Source organism: Cynara cardunculus (assembly GCF_001531365.2).
Source record: "Cynara cardunculus var. scolymus isolate 2C chromosome LG 3, CcrdV1, whole genome shotgun sequence".
NCBI lineage: Eukaryota > Viridiplantae > Streptophyta > Magnoliopsida > Asterales > Asteraceae > Cynara > Cynara cardunculus.
The window spans coordinates 39,260,366-39,277,806 of record NC_037530.1 but is presented as its reverse complement, the minus strand read 5'-3'; the positions used below and the strand labels follow the sequence as shown (position 1 = coordinate 39,277,806).

Genomic DNA, 17,441 nt, shown 5'->3' with positions numbered 1-17,441 from the left:
ACAAAAATGGTCCATGTGTATTGATTCTTATTCTTCCTCCTCCACCTCCTTCAACCCAAAAAGCCAAATGGAACTCATAATAGGCTTGGGGGCCGTTTACCAAACACTTACCCGGTAAGTGATTACTGGTAAAATTTAACATTATCATTTACTTATCACGTAAGATTTTAGTCCACCAATACGGTATCGTATGTAACAATTTAGGAGTTGTTTGGGATTGCTTATTTGGAACAACTTATACTTTTCTATAAAAGCCCTTGTCAACTTATTATAAGTTATAAGAGTTTAAATTCTTCAAAAACTTCTTATTACTGGTTTGACATTGGTATAAGTTGTTTATCCAAACACTCAAAAATGCTTATTACCGATATCATACTAGAATAAGTAAATAAGTTGTTTTTTTAAGCAATCCCAAACACTCCCTTACCTGGTAAGCGCTTACTGTGGTAAGAGTCGTTGCCCTCATTTACCGAGTAAGACTCTTGATTCTTGTCTCGCTCTTACCGGGGAAGATTCTTGCTCCTTACTATATTCATCCAATAAGGTAATGTGACTTGGTGTTCACTTATTCGAGTAAAATCAAGTGCATAACGTTTAGTAAAATCAAGTAAACAAGAAACATGTTACAGCATGAAAGCATGACTCCTATGAAATGCATGTCCATAGAAACAACTCCAATAGGTTTTCATTTTGTAGATTACAACATTAATTATATCATTAAAATATTTCATACATTTAATTAAGTATCAGTTATCTCTCGTAAACATTTCATTTAGAGATGTCTTGTTGGTGCAGTATATTAAATAATCATTTATATCTTGTGGTAATACTTTTTTGAGAGTTAGATGGTGTTTGTTTTTTAAGAGGTGCTGAAGTTTGAAGTATGACTTCACTTCTGATTTATAAGAGGTAGTCATGAAGTCTGAAATCTGGATCAGTAAGATTGTTTATTTTTACATCTAAAGTCTGAAATCTGAATCGGTCAAACTATTACAAAAAAATATAAAAAATAAATAGTTTTTCACAAACGTATAAAAGATAAATAGTTTTTGCTAACAAATCTCTTATAGCCCCGGAAATATGAACCATTCGATAGATGACGGATTAGGATTAAGAGGTATTAAGATGTGTCTTTACCGCTTGAATTTTAGAGGAAATTTAGAGTTTTTAAGCTTTTATTTTAGAATAAAACAAACGTTCTTAATAATCAAACGTCTGAATGAATCAGACTTCAAATGTACTAAGAGGTAATTTTGAAAAAAACAAATAGACCCTTATTCAAATTTGGAGAAATTTACACTTTTTCTCTTAGGAGGTGTTTGAGATTGCTTATAAAAGCTGTTTTTAAACTTATTTCAGTTTGACACCGGTGATAAACTGTTTTTTGGTGTTTGGATAAGGAAAAAAAGAACTGCTTATATCGGTGCCAAACCGGTAATAAGCTGTTTTTGATAAGTTAATCATTCCTGACTTATGAAAAACTGCTTATTACCATTTTACAATTTTAACTATGTTTTATTTAACTCCGGTTTGATACCACATAAGTTAATAAGAACTTTTACAAAAAAAGCACAAGTTGTTTTAAATAAGCAATCCCAAACACCCCCTTACTTTCTTCATTTTAGAGAACATGTTGGACCAAAAAAATTGCCCAAACCCCATTTTGAAGAATCTGTTGTAGATATTCTAACAAATCTTTCGATGTTTCACATATCCAAACAGGTTTAACAACGTGTGATTCCAACAAATGTAACCCTTCATTTATACCACAACAAGGTAAAAAAAATGTCACTGTATCAATTTGTTGTGTGTCACCGTATATATTTTGAAGGTACATTGAGAACAAGTTTTCTTCGGTAGAGTTGGTTTGCAAAGCTTTTCTTCCACCTAGACTCGAGCTTGAATCATGTTAATGTCATTTTCATAGTCAAATGGTTCCATCATTTGAAAAAATTGACCTCTATTTGTTTTTTATAGTCAAATGGTATCATTGTTTGAAAAAAAATCATTTACATTTGTTTCTTATAGTTAAATGGTGTCACTGTTTAAAAAAAAATTATGGGACCGTCCCTCTGCCACAAAGCCGAAAATTTAATAATTAGGGATGCAAAGTGTAAATATAAACATACTTCAAGGATCTCAATGGAATAACAATAAAAGCCGTTGTTAGCCTCGATATCCATCGCCATTGGAGAACCGTCGTTTCTCGACGGAGATGTCGTACTTGCTACCGCACTTGCACTCCGGTTGGGCCGTCGATCAGGCGATCCTCGCCGAGGAGGAACGTCTCGTCGTCATCCGATTCGGCCATGATTGGGACGAAACTTGTATGCAGGTAAATGCCTAGTTTTCATCCATCTGGAATGCTCTCACTTCAATTTCTGCTGTCTGTCTGTCTGTTATTTATCGATCCTCCGTCGAAATCCTTGTCTATGATATTTCATCAATTTATTTGTTACATTTTCTGGTTATTGGATTCCATACATGTGATGCCGAATTTTGCAATTGGTGTAGCTTAGATCAATTTAGTATATGATTTAGTCTCTATCGGTTCTACAGTCATTGTTCACTTGCAAAAAGGTCTCATGGAGTCATCGATAAATTATTCATCATAATATCACTGGTAAATCTGCGTTATATTAAAGGAAATGGAGACATTTTTGTGCAAAGTGGACTGTAATTGTGGATCAGGGTCGACATAGTGTATCTTAGGGATTGTGTTTGGGTGTTATCCAGTGTATACATGGATTCATTTTCGTAGTTTTTTTTAATATCCTAATGTTGAAGTCAGTTTAAGGACAAATTTTGATTGATTGAGACTTCATGTTGCTTGTATGTTAGCAAAAATCTCCAGTGTTTTGCTTTAGATGCAAATGGGAACTCTGTTACATTGATATAATGTGTTAATATAAGCATATAACATATTGGGTTGATCTAAACTGGTTTTTGAAGTCTCTGCTATCTTATTTGTTATATATGCTCTGAAGGACTACAACCACTTAATCTCATAAGTTTTTGAAATTGAGTTCCATGAGTTAATTGAATCTGGACATAGGCACAAAGTCATACATTGTGAAAACTCCTGGATTATGAAGTGTGAATATATCTAGGCATTGGGGTTTGTTTTGGAGTTCATAAAACATGTAGATCGGTGGAAGGGATTGATTGTTTGATGATGACGGTCATCTGACTTCGCTTTATTGGAAAACCGAACAGTTAAACCTTGCGGCACTGTATCAGCCAATTTAGTGATCATCATCTTGCGATTGAAGTCATAAAGGATTTAGCTCTTCTTAACTAAAATCTTCAGAACCCCGATGGTGATATACCACATGAATTTGCATGAACATGTACTGTGTTTGATTTATTGAGTTTGTTTGGTTTCATTCGCATCAACTTGTGATAGATGACCCTCTGGATGCCTTCAGTACATGAGATAGGACTGGACACTTGTCCCACGTTTGGCGCGACATTAGACGGAGACATGATGGGACTGAGTGGGACAAAAATGCAGTTTTGTTATCACGCCAAAATAGATGGAACAAAAATCTTTGAGATGGAACAAGATTGTTAGAACATCTCCAAGAAATTCTCCAAATTAAGAGAACTCTCCAAATATGATTACTTATGAAAGAGAAATTATTTTTTATTCTTCTCACCGCTAAGAATCCTTGAAATTAAATGTATAAGAGAAAGAAATAAAATTTTATAAAATATATTGATTATTTTAATAATATAATTCATATTGTAATCTTCAAAACGAATAAACTGTTGGAGAGGAACATAAATTTTCCTTGGAGATTTCGACTTTTGATTCTCCGTTTTGGAGAATCTGTCGGAGATGTTGTTAAATTGCTAAAGTACCCCTGCCAAATTAAGACCCTGAAACCTTCCCCCATTCTTTCATCCACCTACCTCACTCATGTCCCTCCCGGTCCAATCCTATCTCTCCTGGTCCAGTCCTGTCTGCATACCAAACGCGTCCTTTGTATTGATATTGGTTTTTTAAAATTTTAACTTGGTCACTCTGTTTTGGCATCTGTAGATGGACGAAGTGCTTGCTTCAGTTGCCGAAACAATAAAGAACTTTGCCGTAATATATTTGGTGGACATCACGGAGGTACCCGACTTCAATACAATGTACGAGCTTTACGATCCGTCTACGGTAATGTTCTTTTTTAGGAACAAGCACATCATGATCGATCTTGGTACGGGTAACAACAATAAGATTAACTGGGCAATGAAGGACAAGCAGGAGTTTATAGACATAGTTGAAACGGTTTACCGTGGGGCCCGCAAGGGCCGTGGTTTGGTCATTGCACCCAAGGATTACTCGACCAAATACCGTTACTAACGAGATTCACCGGTCAACGGTGTATGGTTTTGTGGACTCGAACCATGTCTTTAAAGAGACAAAAAAGGTTGCGATTTATTTGTTGAATTAACATCGAAGTAATAAACCTAGAGGTGATCAAGAAGGCCTTTTAACCAAGACCTTGAATCCCGAACCGGTTAAAACATGGCATGTTAGCCGTTTAGGGATCGTTGGGACTTACCAGTCCCGATGGGATTTGTTATTTTCGTATTGAACCGGACTGGTTAAGGGTCCGATTCAATATCAGTATTTTTTTATTCTTTTTTTGACATATGTTAGGTCAATGGAGTTATTTTCTTCCTTTCTTTTTTCCGGTTTTTCTGAGTACTTATTTACAGTTTTGCCATTAAAGCTATTTATCATCTTATTTAAAATTTTAGAACAAATTATATAAAAATGTAACGTACTTTAACTTGATTCTTATTTTAGGTAACATACTTTTAAAACTTCCATTTTGGTATCTAAGATGTAAAGTTTTAAACATTTAAGTACTCGGATAACTGGTCGAAGCATTAACCGGTTATAATGCTGATGTGATATCTAACTCAGTATTATTTGCTGACGTGATTAGTGTCATGAAATTTTTTAAATCTAAAATTAGTTTTTAATCGGTTACCCGAATACTTAAATGTTTAAAACTTTACATCTTATGTACCAAAATAGAAGTTTTCAAAGATGTTACTCAAAATATAAATCAAGTTAAAGTACGTTATTTTTTCATGTAATTTTAACACAAATTTTATCATACAAATAGTTGATATTCAATAATAATAAACAGTGTAAACTAGGTTTTCTCAGGCTGGACTGAACTGATTGAAGTGACTATTATTCAAATCGGACCGTACTATCAAATTGCTCAAACTGCCAAAAAAGGTTCAATTTGACTTGGTTCAATCGGTTTCCAGATCTGACGGTTTTTTAGATATCTCTACGACAAACCACAGGTATGAAAAACATTGGATGGGAACCACTTTTTCAAGGAATAGTTTTTGTCAATTACATTTTTATCCCTTAACTAATGTCGGTTATGAGGCATCCATTGAATGAATGTGAAGTGAGGACTAAGGGTCCGTTTACAAAACGCTTACCGGAGTAGATACTTACCGGTAAAATTCAACTTATTTATTTGGTAAGTTTTTAATCCATCAAAATGGTATAATATGAAATAACTTACACGATGAGCGCTAACCATGGTAAGAGTCATCGCATTTACTTACCGGGTAAGACTCTTGGTTTTTGCTTTAGCTCTTACTAGGTAAGATTATTGATCATTCTTATATTCATTCAATAAGCTAACGTGATTTGGTAAGAGCTTACCCGATAAGCGTTTGGTAAACAACCCCTAAAACTGGGATGACAACTGGTTAATAACTGACTTCGACCATCTCTTAATAAGCTTATAACTTGACCTAACTTGAAAAATAGACCGAATAATTCAATCTAAGACCCCGAGCCAATTTCAAGCCTAATTAATGCGTAACACAAATTAATTTAAGAGTAAGCTATAAATTTGGTTGGTTCATGTGGTTTGTCAAAAACAATACCTTTTGTGGTTGTCGTTTCAAAATTACAAGATTGTTATCGTGGTTTGTAAAAACGTTTGGATTTTGTCCCTCTCATTAACGATTGTTAAAAAAATCCGTTAAACGAGTCATTTTTGTGCTTTTATTGATTTTTTATCTCTTACCCAATTAAAAACCACAAGAGCCAAAATCATCAAACTAATTTTACTAGGTTAGAGAAAGAAAATTGATAAAAGGACGAAATTGCCCCTCATTTAACGGAATTTTTAACGCCAGTTAGAGGGAGGGACCGTATACAAACTTTCTTTACAAATCAAGATGATCATATTGTAATTTAAAAACTGAAAGGACCAAAAAGTGTTGTTTTCTAACAAACCGCAGGGACCAATATTGTAGTTTGCTCTTAAATTAATTAAAAATTGCCTCCCGAAATTAATTAATTAAAATTACCTTTTTTTCGTCTACGTGGTTTGTTAAAAATTACGGATTTCGTCATTGTGATTTCAAAATTTGGGTTTTCATTTCTATGGTTTGCAATTCATTTATATTTTCATCCATGAGTCCAAAACATGACTTTTAAGTATTAAAGAACTAAAATATAAATGAATTGTAAATAATGACGATGAAAAAGATAATGAATTACAAACCATAGAAACAAAAATTATAATTTCAAAACTATGAAGACGAAAGTAGAAATTTTCAACAAACCACAAGAACGAAAAACGTAATTTATGGGCTATTTGATAGTTGCTGAATGGTTTGGTGCAGAATGATTAAGTGATCAGAATGATTAAGAGGTTCTCACGCCGTTTAGCATAGTCTAGTTTTCTTCTCAACCGGAAGGTGGCTAATTCCTTGGTCTTACGAGCCGCTTACGCTAACTCAAGAAGGTACCAGGAAAACATAAGGGCGTGCGCTAGCACTCTTGTAGGAAAACGACCTAGCTAACGCGCTCCTTATTGGATATAGTGCAAAATGGAATATAATTGTTTACAACGAAATTAGAACGCTGAATGGTTAATGGAGACTTAAGATACAAAATCATTCAGAGAGTTTTAGAACCATTAAGAAATATATTTTTTTTGCCAAACAAAATTTATCTCTTAATAATTCAGAGACTACCTCTTAATGGAACTATTAAGAGGCAAACAATAATTGAAAATCTAAAAGTCCTTTCCGAAATCAAAACGACAATATCTAATAATAAAAGGTAGATTTTGAACTCTCACGTAAGTTGAAGGGTGAAAATGAAAAATTTTCATAATCAACGAAAAGATCTTCATCTTCTGGTTTAAACCCTTTTCACAGAATATGTGACCAAAAAGTGTTTGTTGAACAAGGGTTCTGTGATCCATAGAACCAGTGGGAGTCGTCGTCGTCTTTCACTGCGAGTGTTAGGGTCCCAGATGATCTTAACACAAGGAGCAGTTCGTCCTTCTCCTACTTGCTTCACCCGTTTCGCTCGTCTGACCACCCATTTATCGTTTTCGAAAGCTAATCCTTCATCAACTTCAGGTTCTAGATATGAGAACTCTCGTGGACGTCTTCCTTATTTCAACCGCATTCTTTCAGCTGCTCCCGTACATACGAATTCGAGTGAGTTTCTCTATGAATTGCTGTTGTTTTTCTTTGATTTCATGTGTTTGGAAGTTATCCCTGAAACTGGGGTTTCTGAAATTGATGGTTTATGTGTGTGATTGCAAACTTGAAAACGATTAATATATATATATATATATATATATATATTATATGTACATGTATATGTCTATATGTATAGAGAATAGAGGGCGATGATGGAATTAGAGTGTTATAAGTTGCAAAAGTATCGTGGATTGTATGTTTGAGATTTCAATTCGATATCATGGAATCAGCATTAAAGAAAGACTAATGGTTGAGCTACTTGAACCTGTTTTCCAATTTTAGTCTGTAATTCCGTATCTCTAATCTTACCCTAAGATTTTATTCAATGGTACTTTGGTCAGCTCTGGCCTTTTGAAGTGCTACATGTTTGGTTAGTTTTCCATTAAGTCCTCGATAAAGCTGTATTGATTAATCTGCCTGTACAGATCAGCAAGTTTTTGTTTGGGAGAGTTTTTCATAGATGGAGGGAGCCAGTTTCTTTAATTCGGAGAGACAGGTTTGGAAAAACCTTGCTTTCTACATAAAGTTCCCATTAGAAACTTATTGAATAAGTCATTTTCGATATCATTAAGCCACTACCAAACAGTCATGTATAGCTGACTGAATAAGCTGTGATTCCTGTTAAGCTCATTAAGCTGCTAACAATTAAAAATTCAAACAATTCAATGGCTTGGTATGAATTTTGTAAAGATGCAGTTTTTTCAAGACCTAGCTGTGAGTCCATTAAGCACATTAAGCTGCTAATCTCCAACAGCCATTCTATTTTAGAAATTTTGGAGATCCGGGAAAAGTTTGTTCCAACAGTTATGCTAAAACTCTCCTCTAAAATAGAGGAAAAAATAGGAGAGAAAACGGAGAAATCTCCAAATTTGGAAGAAGAGAGAATATAGCATACGTGTTGGAGATGCTCCTATGTCTTTCAAAAAGCTCCTTGTCTTTTGTCTACTTTGTTCTAATTATGCCATTTGTATATTTACAATTAATTTTTAACATGTTTTTTAGGTCATTTTACATTGCTAGCTTATCAGCCATGTCAAACATGTTTGCTTGATTTTCTATTAAGTCTTGTATGGATAAAGCTATCTGTATGGATTAATCTATCTGTATAGATTAGCTTTTTTTTTGCAGAGTTTTTTCATAGATGAAATGAGCGTGTTTTTTAATTCAGAGGGGCAGGGTTGGAGAAAAACTTGGCTTTCTGCATAAAGCTTCCCCTTAGAAACTTACCGAATAAGCCACTTTCTATATCATTAAACCACTACCAAACAGTCATGTATAGCTGACAAATAAGCTGTGCGTCCCATTAAGCTCATTAAGCTGCTAACAAACATGCCCATAGCCTTGGAATGAACTGTTTAGGCAGAATGAATAGGGAGCTGTCATTTCTTTGAGATCTGCCCTGTATATATGCAGGAGTCCAGCAGCATTTTTGTTAAAAAATCGTTTTTATTAATAACATCTTCATCATAAACATTTTGGCTTTTACTTCGTGACAAATGTGAAACTACTCGTTATCTTGCAGGTGTACAGAAAGGAGAGCAGATAACTCTCGAGCAACCAGAAATCATATTTATAGGGACAGGAACCAGTGAAGGAATTCCACGAGTGAGCTGCCTTACCGATCCCTTAAAGAAATGCCTGGTAACCATCAAACTGAGTCAACTCATTTTATAAGAACAAGTGGGTTTTTAAATCTTGCTGGGGCTGTTTGGTTGGTTTTCCATGAAGTTCTGTGTGGATTAATCTGTCTCTATAGATTGGGAAAGTTTTTGTTTTAGTGGGTTTTTTCATAGATGAAATGAGCATTTTTTTATTTGGGAAGGGTAGGTTTGGAAAAAACTTGGCTTTCTGCATAGAGCTCCTCCTAGAAGCTTACTGAATAAACCACTTTCTATATCATTAAGCCACTACCAAACAGTCATCTATAGCTGACCGAATAAGGTGTGAGTTCCATTAAGTTCATTAAGCTGTTAACAAACTTGCCCATTAGTCTTTCTTTCCAGCAATATGAGTATCTCAATGGCTTTTCAGGTTTGCTCAAAAGCTGTGGAACCTGGAAATAAGAATAAGAGACTTAATACAAGCATCCTTATTCGTTATCCTCGTCCCTCTGGCATATGTAACATTCTTATAGATGCCGGCAAGTACGTAAAAATGCTTTCGTCAATGGTTTTGTCTATACGTCTACGATCGTGGGTTTTTGCCTTTTTTGTTTGATTCTCGATGAAGCTTTTTGCATTTGCGTATTATTGTTTGAGATGTGTAGGTTCTGTAATGTTGAACAGTAATAGTTGTATGAGAGGCATACTAGGGTAGAATGATAAAATCACTTGTTGTAACTATTTCCAAAATTAGTTAGTCAGTTTGTTAGTGACCAATAGTTAGACTTTATGGTTTGTATATAAATAGTCATTGTACGAAGGAAGTTTCATTAGGAACCCAAAATTGATTAGTAACCCTAGAACCATCCACAATGCATCAAGTGTCCCTCTTCAGGATGAATATTCATCATGAATCATACATTCATGATGAATAACACGTTCATATTCTTGATAAGTGCCACTTGTGTTGTGGGCTCTCCTCAGGTTCCTAATGAAAATTACCGACGTAAATTAATCAATGACTACTTATTTACAAACCTATGAGTCTAATTACCGGTCCCAAACCAACTAACTAACTAATTTGGGAAATAGTTACAGCAAGTGATTTTACCATTATGCCCTTGTACTCTTGCTTACTGTTCAACGTTACAGCACGAGCAGCATGTATCTACTTGCATTGTCCTTAATATCATAATCATATGAACTATTCATCAACGCTTGTTGCTCGTCTTACAGGTTCTTCTACCAAAGTGCTCTTCGTTGGTTCCCTACTTATGGGTAAGATGGCTCATTTTCTCTTACATATATATATATATAGAGAGAGAGAGAGGGAGGTTCAGGGGAAAACCCCCAAAAAATAGAGAACTGAGGAATACTCTGATAACTATTATTTGGACGGTATGCACATGTGGATACATGTAATTGAAGTTGTTTCTTGGTTTCCATGCATGTGTGCATGTTATGCACATGTTGTTTATAAATTACTTGTATGCACATGTGCACACCGTCTAGATGAATGGTTATCAAAATGTTCCTCAGTTTTTCATTTTTTGTGGTTTCCCCTTGAACCTAACCCTACACATATATTTTGCCGCAAAAATACTGAATACTTTTCGACTTCTTGTATGTTTATTTTGTCAGGATACGAACACTAGATGCGGTTGTGATTACTCATTCTCATGCTGATGCAATTGGAGGTCTTCGATGTTAACTTTCTTGTTTAGTTTTACATTATCGTATTCCTCTGTCCCAAAATAATTGTCCACATTTCTACTTTAGTTTGCCCCAAAATAAAGGCCCACTTTCAAAAGTAAGTGCCTACTTTCCAATTCTACCTTAATTATGAGACGGAGAAATTCATCACTTCCTCTATCATTAAGGGTAAAATTGTCATTTAATTAATTAAAAATTGTAATAATTACATATTTCTAAAACAATCTACCCACGTTTTTATTTTACTTTGTCCCAAATTAAGTGTCCACTTTTAAAAGTAATTATAGGGTCTGTTTATTAACAACTTAACGAGCTTAATGAGACTCACAACTTATTCGGTCAGCTATACATCACTCTTTGGCAGTGGCTTAATGATATAGAAAGTGACTTATTGAGTAAGTTTCTAGGGGGGAGCTTTATGTAGAAAGCCAAGTTTTTTCAAACCCGCCTCTTCCAATTAAAAAACAAGCTCCTTTCATCCATGAAAAAACCCTTCCAAACAAAAATCTTCCCAATTTATACAGACAGATTAATCCACAAAGACAACTTTATCTATACAGGACCTGATAGAAAACCAACCGAACAGCCTCTTGCTTCCAATTCTACCCTTGTTAGATAGAGAAATTTATTACTTCGTCTATCATTAAGGGTAAAATTGACATTTTAATTGATTAAAAAGTGTATTAATTACACATTTCTAAAACTGTGCGCCTTCTTCATTGTAAAAATTTATTTTGGCACGGAGGTAACAAGCGTAATTATGCACAAACATCTCCGTTAAGTTGGTTTGGTGTATTTTTTTTAGGTTTGGACGACCTTCGTGACTGGACAAACAACGTTCAGCCGTATATTCCAATTTACGTAGCCGAGCGCGATTTTGAGGTCGAAAGCTAACTCTCGGTGAACCATTCATTGTCATATCGTTAACTAAAATAGGTATATTTTCCGAATTATAGAAATAATGACGATAAAGCCGATGTTTTACAAATCGATTGTAGGTGATGAAAAAAACCCATTATTATCTAGTGGACACAAGCGTGGTCACACCCGGAGCTGCGGTCTCGGAGCTGCAATTCGATATCATACAAGAAAAGCCATTCATTGTACATGATCTTAAGGTTAGAATTTTTGCTTTCTTGATATTTCCATGAATTAATAATATTGATGAAATTGATTATTTATTTCTTCCGTTGTATATGACAACACGGAGTAAGCCGCTCTGCTATTTGGGATAGAGGTCAGGTCTGCGTAAACCTCACCTCTCTAACTCGGATCCTACTTTAGAGTGGGATTTATTGGGTTCATTTGGTTTAGTTTTAATTTTGTTGAAATTAGTTGGTAGATATATTTGTTTTATGGTACCTTGTTATGATGTTGTGACATGTGTTGTGCTTTTAGTTTACCCCGCTACCGGTGTGGCATGGTCGTAATTACCGTTCCTTGGGTTTCCGCTTTGGCAGCGTTTGTTACATCAGGTAATAATGCCGAATCTGTACTCTGTAACATGCTCTACATACACATGCATATGTAATACATATATAGGAGACGTTTCAATTACAAACCATCCAACTCTAACAAACTATACAAACTAATTTTAGCCGTCCATCTAGTCTAATTTTAAATTCATGATCATAATGAATGAACATTATCATCTTCCATATATATCTCGATCATAATTAATGAATCATGATAATTGTCCATAAATATCTCTGTTGTTTCCTAATATAGTGGTTTGTATAGTTTGTAAGTGAAACGGGCCCTATATATATGGGTCATTGTGGGATATGACCTTTAGGGGGTTCCGGTGAGAAGCGTAAGAAGAGATCTCCATCCGCGGATCAATTCTAATTGAATGTCAACACTAATGAGGTGCACCGAGATGCACCAGATCAATTCTCTTCTAAAGCACAATTCATGGGTGGACATGAGATTAAAAGTGATCAAGGGTTCAAATCTCTTCTTACGCTTCTCACAATAACTTTCTTTCTCACACGATCCTTCGCCATGACCGGTTTGGGTTTCGATGAGAATGGAAGTTACGGTGAGAAGGGGAAGAAGGATCTCCACCCTTGGTTCAATACACTAATGTGGTCAACCGAGATGCACCGGATCAATTCCCGTGAGAAGCACAATTCATGTGGTGGGGGTGAGATTTAAAGTGATCAAGGGTCCGTATCCCTTAAGCTTCTCATCTTAACTTCTATTATCGCACGATCCTTCGTCATATACCTAAATATCCCATATATATTATACACACACACATATATATATATATATATATGGGATAAAGATATTCTGTTATAAGTCACGCCTTGAAAAACGTCGTGGCCTTGTCGTGGCTCAAGATACACAAGTGTATAACAAACATCTTCGACACTAATCCTTCAATTGTTGCAGTGATGTTAGCGAAATACCTGATGAAACTTATCCCCTTTTAAGAGATTGTGAAGTCCTTGTAATGGTAATCATATCCTCCATCCTCCCCCATACAACCTCCATGCTCATGTTCGAAATTTCCACTTATAATCGTGTATTTTTTATATTTATTTTTTTTCAGGATGCGCTGAGGCCAGATCGGTCATCTTCAACGCATTTTGGACTTCCAAAGGTTGAATTTCTAGAATTTTTCTACTAATAATTTGTTATCGTGTTTATGCTCATGTCGTTTTTTAACCCTAGGCTTTGGAAGAAGTCCGAAAAATCCGACCAAAAAGAACCCTTTTTACAGGTATGCGCTCTCTTTTTGTACTTTTGTTTGGCTTTTCAACCGGTCTATAGGTTGCATCTTTTACCCAAATGCATGAAAGTAGAGATGCACAAAGCCCTGGCCTTCCAAACCCGTTTCGGTGAGCAAAAAAAGGCCCAGGCTTTGGGGTTGAAATGGGCCCGATCGGGCTTCTTCGGGACAGAATTTTTCGAGCCTAGCCTGACCTCAAAATTTTGGCCTGATCGGGCTTTGAGGCCTGGTCTTGACCGGGCTTGTGGCTCACTAGTCCCGGGATTTTTCGGGCTGGGCTTTAGGTTTGGGCTTTTTTGTGTATCTCTAGTTAAAACTAGACTCCGATTATGGAAAGGAATCAAGATCTTTTGGTTATATATCGATCTTTTTTTACATACCAATTAGAATTTGCATCAATTATGAAGTTGAAAAGTAGGGTTATTTAGAGAATAACCTTCAGAAATATTTGGAGGCATTCTTGTGTTAGGAAGAGTCATTCTTGTGTCAGACAGAGGTGTTCTTAAATCTGTCAGAAGGTCATGCATTTAAAAAAATGTCAAAAAGTTATTCTCCAGAATAACCCTTTAAAAGTAACCTGCATAGGACTAGTTAGGGGCCGTTTACCCAGATGCTTACTTTTACTACCTTTACCTGGTAAGCGTTTACTGATAGAAGTTAGCACTTTCACTTACCTTACTCAGTAAGACACTCGGCCCTTATCATCGCTCTTACCGTGTAAGGTTATTGGTTTTTGCTATATTCATCTGCCAAGGTAAAGTGAAGGTAAATGTTTAGTAAACGGCCTCTTAGTTTGGAATGGATAGAATAGTGTCGGAAAACCGTTTTCACATGCGTTTTCATCAAATAATCACTTGTTTTATGTGATGGATAAAGGCATGATGCATTTGATGGATCATGAGAAAGAGAATGAAGGTCTATTGAAGTTGATGGAAACCGAAGGTCTAGACGTACAACTCAGTTATGACGGGCTCCGTGTTCCAATAAATCTATAACATTTGCACCTTTCCGACCGCACTCACGTTTTTCTCGCAAACGGAACGGAAAACCGCGGTGTCAAGACACCATATTATACAATAACTTGATGCAAATTGATGTTTTGTATTCTTTTGGAACTTGTCAACTTTTGGCTTTAAATGTAGGAGATGCCTCATAATTTGGTAGGATTTTGTCATATAATTCTTTTGTCAATTTTTAAGCATCCTACATGGAATAAAGTATTGGGTAGGGGGTGTAAACTATTCGAGCTTTTAACGAGCTAATCTCGAGTTCGGGCTATAATTCTCGAGCTCGAGTCGATCTCGAACACAAAGTAGAACTTGTTTAATTTAACGAGCCGAGCTTTATAACACTAATGTTCAACTTGGTTCGTTTGAAAACTTGATTAAATTTTTTAGTGGAGCCGAGTCTAGCCATATGAGCATGCATTTCATTTTTTCGAGCCAAGTTTGTTATATATTGATTAATCATACAAAAAAAATATAAAAATTATTTAGCTCAAATCAAAAAACGAGTTAATCGATCGCGAGTTCGAACCCATAAACGAGCATCGAGCTCGATAACTCAAAAAATATATGAGCTCGAGCTTGAGCTTGAGCCTACTTTGAAAAAGTAATTGAGCTCAATAACTCGAAAAATATTCAAGCTCGAGCCTGAGCCTACTTTGAAAAAGTTAATTGAGCTCAGATCTGATAATAATTTTTCAAGCCCAATTCGATTAACCTACTACTTGACTCAATCAGCGTTGTTTACACCCTAGTTTGGGAGGATAAAATGTATGCAGATCCAAGTCTAGACGATGTGGGACTCAACATGACATTCTTAAGGAATGCTAGATGGGCACAGAGAGTGCGGAGAGGAGGCTAGACGGGCACAGAATGTCTCAAACTGTTGAAACATTGGCTCTGATACCATGTTAGAATGAGTGGAACCTCATTAGATTATTATCTAAAAGACCCGTTGATGAGAGAAAACATAAGAACATATATTGAAGATAAATTAGGTCGGTTTTGAAAATGAAAATGGATCGGCAGCTTGCGCCTTTTTAGGCAAAGGCGGACCAATCACTTTTTTCAAGTGGTGACACTATTTTTACTATAAGAAACAAAAATATGGATATTTTCCACAAAATCATTATTGGTTTGTCGGTTAATTCGTTGCTTTTCGTATATGAGGTCCAGTGTTCGAGTCTTTCATCGCTAAAAAATTTTGAAGCATAATAAATCTGAAATTAAAAGTTAAAAACTGGCAGGACAAAACCATGGAAACCAACTATACCAAATAAAACTTGTGTCATTGTTACAGTTTCAAAATATATACAGTTTCACACAACAAACAGATACAATAACATCTTTCACGACCCTATAATTAATTATACTACAACAGAGTCCACCCTTGTTTTCAAGGTCGAACTATGAAGGTCCCAGTAAGCTCTTGTTTATCTGCTCAACCGATTTTTACAGATAAATTTTTTTACCGTATCAAAAATAGGTGATTCAGTTATTAAATCTATTTATTATCAAAGAATTATTGGTTATCAATTTAAATTTATGATTTATTAAATAAAAATAAAAAAAATTAATAGATATTAAAAAAAAAATGAAGCCAGCTCATATAAAATAGAGTAATGATCCATTCGTGGGTAGGGCCATCCACTTTTGATATGCCTACCCGTGAACTCTATGTTGCACGCATATTTAGATCCAATTAAATATATAAAATATTTAAGAAAATAATTTTTTTTTTATCAAATTCTTTTTTTTAGTAATTCCTAGAAATGGTAAATTATTTGAAAAAGTAACGTAATTTAACTTGATTCTTATTTTGGATAACGCATTTTTAAAATTTCTGTTTTGGTATCTGAGATGTAAAGTTTTAAACATTTAAGTATCCAAGTAAACTGTTAAAGCATTAACCGGTTACTATGATGATGTGGTATCCGGTTAATATTTAAGCAAATAATATTGACTTGGGTACCACATCACTCGTCACATCAGCATGGTAACCGGTTAATGCTTCAACCCGTTACCCGATACTTAAATGTTTAAAAATTTACATCTTAGGTACAAAAATGAAAGTTTTGAAAGTAAGTTGCCCAAAATAGGAATCAAGTTAAAGTAGTATGTTATTTTTTCATGCAATTTGTCCTTATAGAAATAAATTCTTGTTTTAATCATAGTTTATGCAAATATATTGTCAAGAATTGGGGTCTTGCAATCCGACTCGGTTATTGATAGAATGAATAAATCTGCAATCCAGACCGAGAACAGGTTTTTGAAGTTAGCTCATCCTCGTGGGATCGAACTCGATAACTATTTCTCAAACTCGAACTCGAGCTCGAATCAGGCTCAAACTCGAGCTCGAACTGTAACTCGAATCAAGCTTGAACTCGAACTCAAATCAAGTTTGAACCAAACTCACCCATTAAAATTTATGAAATTTTATGGTCTTTTTCTTATATAAATTTTAAAAGTTAAAGGTGTTTTCTTAGTTTTTATAAAACTAAAGGGATCAACTTCAAACTTCATCATAAAAAAGACAAAGTTATAAATTCCATTTATCTCCCTATATTATTATAACATCTTTTCTCCCTTTCTTTACCATCTCTTTTCCAATGTGCGACAATTTCACTAACCCGTTTTATAGTTTTTATTTGTCTTTTCTTATTTGTGATTTTAATAAAGAATAATTGATTAATTTTTATAATTAAAAAATGCATGATTTTGTTTAAATATCTAAAAATATAAGACATTTTTATTATTTATATTTTATAAATTTTATCATACAAACTGATTATATTTTAAAATAATTATATATAAAATAATCGAGTAACTCACGAGGTTTTCGAGTCG

The 17,441-nt window shown here is 34.8% G+C and overlaps 2 protein-coding genes across 3 annotated transcripts; both read left to right on the top strand.

Annotated features, from left to right (window-relative positions):
- Nucleotides 1-2,214: 2,214 nt before the first annotated feature.
- LOC112510363 (thioredoxin-like protein YLS8) lies at nucleotides 2,215-4,529 on the top strand. Its single transcript, XM_025115761.1, has 2 exons — nucleotides 2,215-2,335; nucleotides 4,046-4,529. The coding sequence occupies exons 1-2, from the start codon at nucleotides 2,216-2,218 to the stop codon at nucleotides 4,352-4,354; spliced, it is 429 nt and encodes a 142-aa protein (XP_024971529.1). The 5' UTR covers nucleotide 2,215; the 3' UTR covers nucleotides 4,355-4,529.
- A 2,678-nt stretch (nucleotides 4,530-7,207) lies between these two features.
- LOC112509970 (putative hydrolase C777.06c) lies at nucleotides 7,208-14,823 on the top strand. Of its 2 annotated transcripts, none has more exons than XM_025115207.1 (12): nucleotides 7,208-7,494; nucleotides 9,062-9,180; nucleotides 9,571-9,683; nucleotides 10,377-10,418; nucleotides 10,782-10,837; nucleotides 11,659-11,735; nucleotides 11,852-11,971; nucleotides 12,252-12,328; nucleotides 13,251-13,314; nucleotides 13,411-13,461; nucleotides 13,533-13,581; nucleotides 14,467-14,823. In XM_025115207.1, the coding sequence occupies exons 1-12, from the start codon at nucleotides 7,305-7,307 to the stop codon at nucleotides 14,583-14,585; spliced, it is 1,077 nt and encodes a 358-aa protein (XP_024970975.1). In that variant the 5' UTR covers nucleotides 7,208-7,304; the 3' UTR covers nucleotides 14,586-14,823. The 2 variants fall into 2 exon arrangements, with proteins under 2 accessions (XP_024970975.1, XP_024970974.1); XM_025115206.1 differs by having other exon boundaries at nucleotides 9,571-9,731.
- The last annotated feature ends 2,618 nt before the right edge of the window (nucleotides 14,824-17,441 follow it).

Coding starts and splice junctions, on each gene's coding strand:
- LOC112509970 (XM_025115206.1), top strand. CDS start 7,305: ATGATCTTAACACAAGGAGCAGTTCGTCCTTCTCCTACTTGCTTCACC. Junction 7,495..9,061: donor TCCCGTACATACGAATTCGA/GTGAGTTTCTCT, acceptor GTTATCTTGCAG/GTGTACAGAAAGGAGAGCAG. Junction 13,462..13,532: donor CGCATTTTGGACTTCCAAAG/GTTGAATTTCTA, acceptor TTTTAACCCTAG/GCTTTGGAAGAAGTCCGAAA.
- LOC112510363 (XM_025115761.1), top strand. CDS start 2,216: ATGTCGTACTTGCTACCGCACTTGCACTCCGGTTGGGCCGTCGATCAG. Junction 2,336..4,045: donor GGGACGAAACTTGTATGCAG/GTAAATGCCTAG, acceptor TGGCATCTGTAG/ATGGACGAAGTGCTTGCTTC.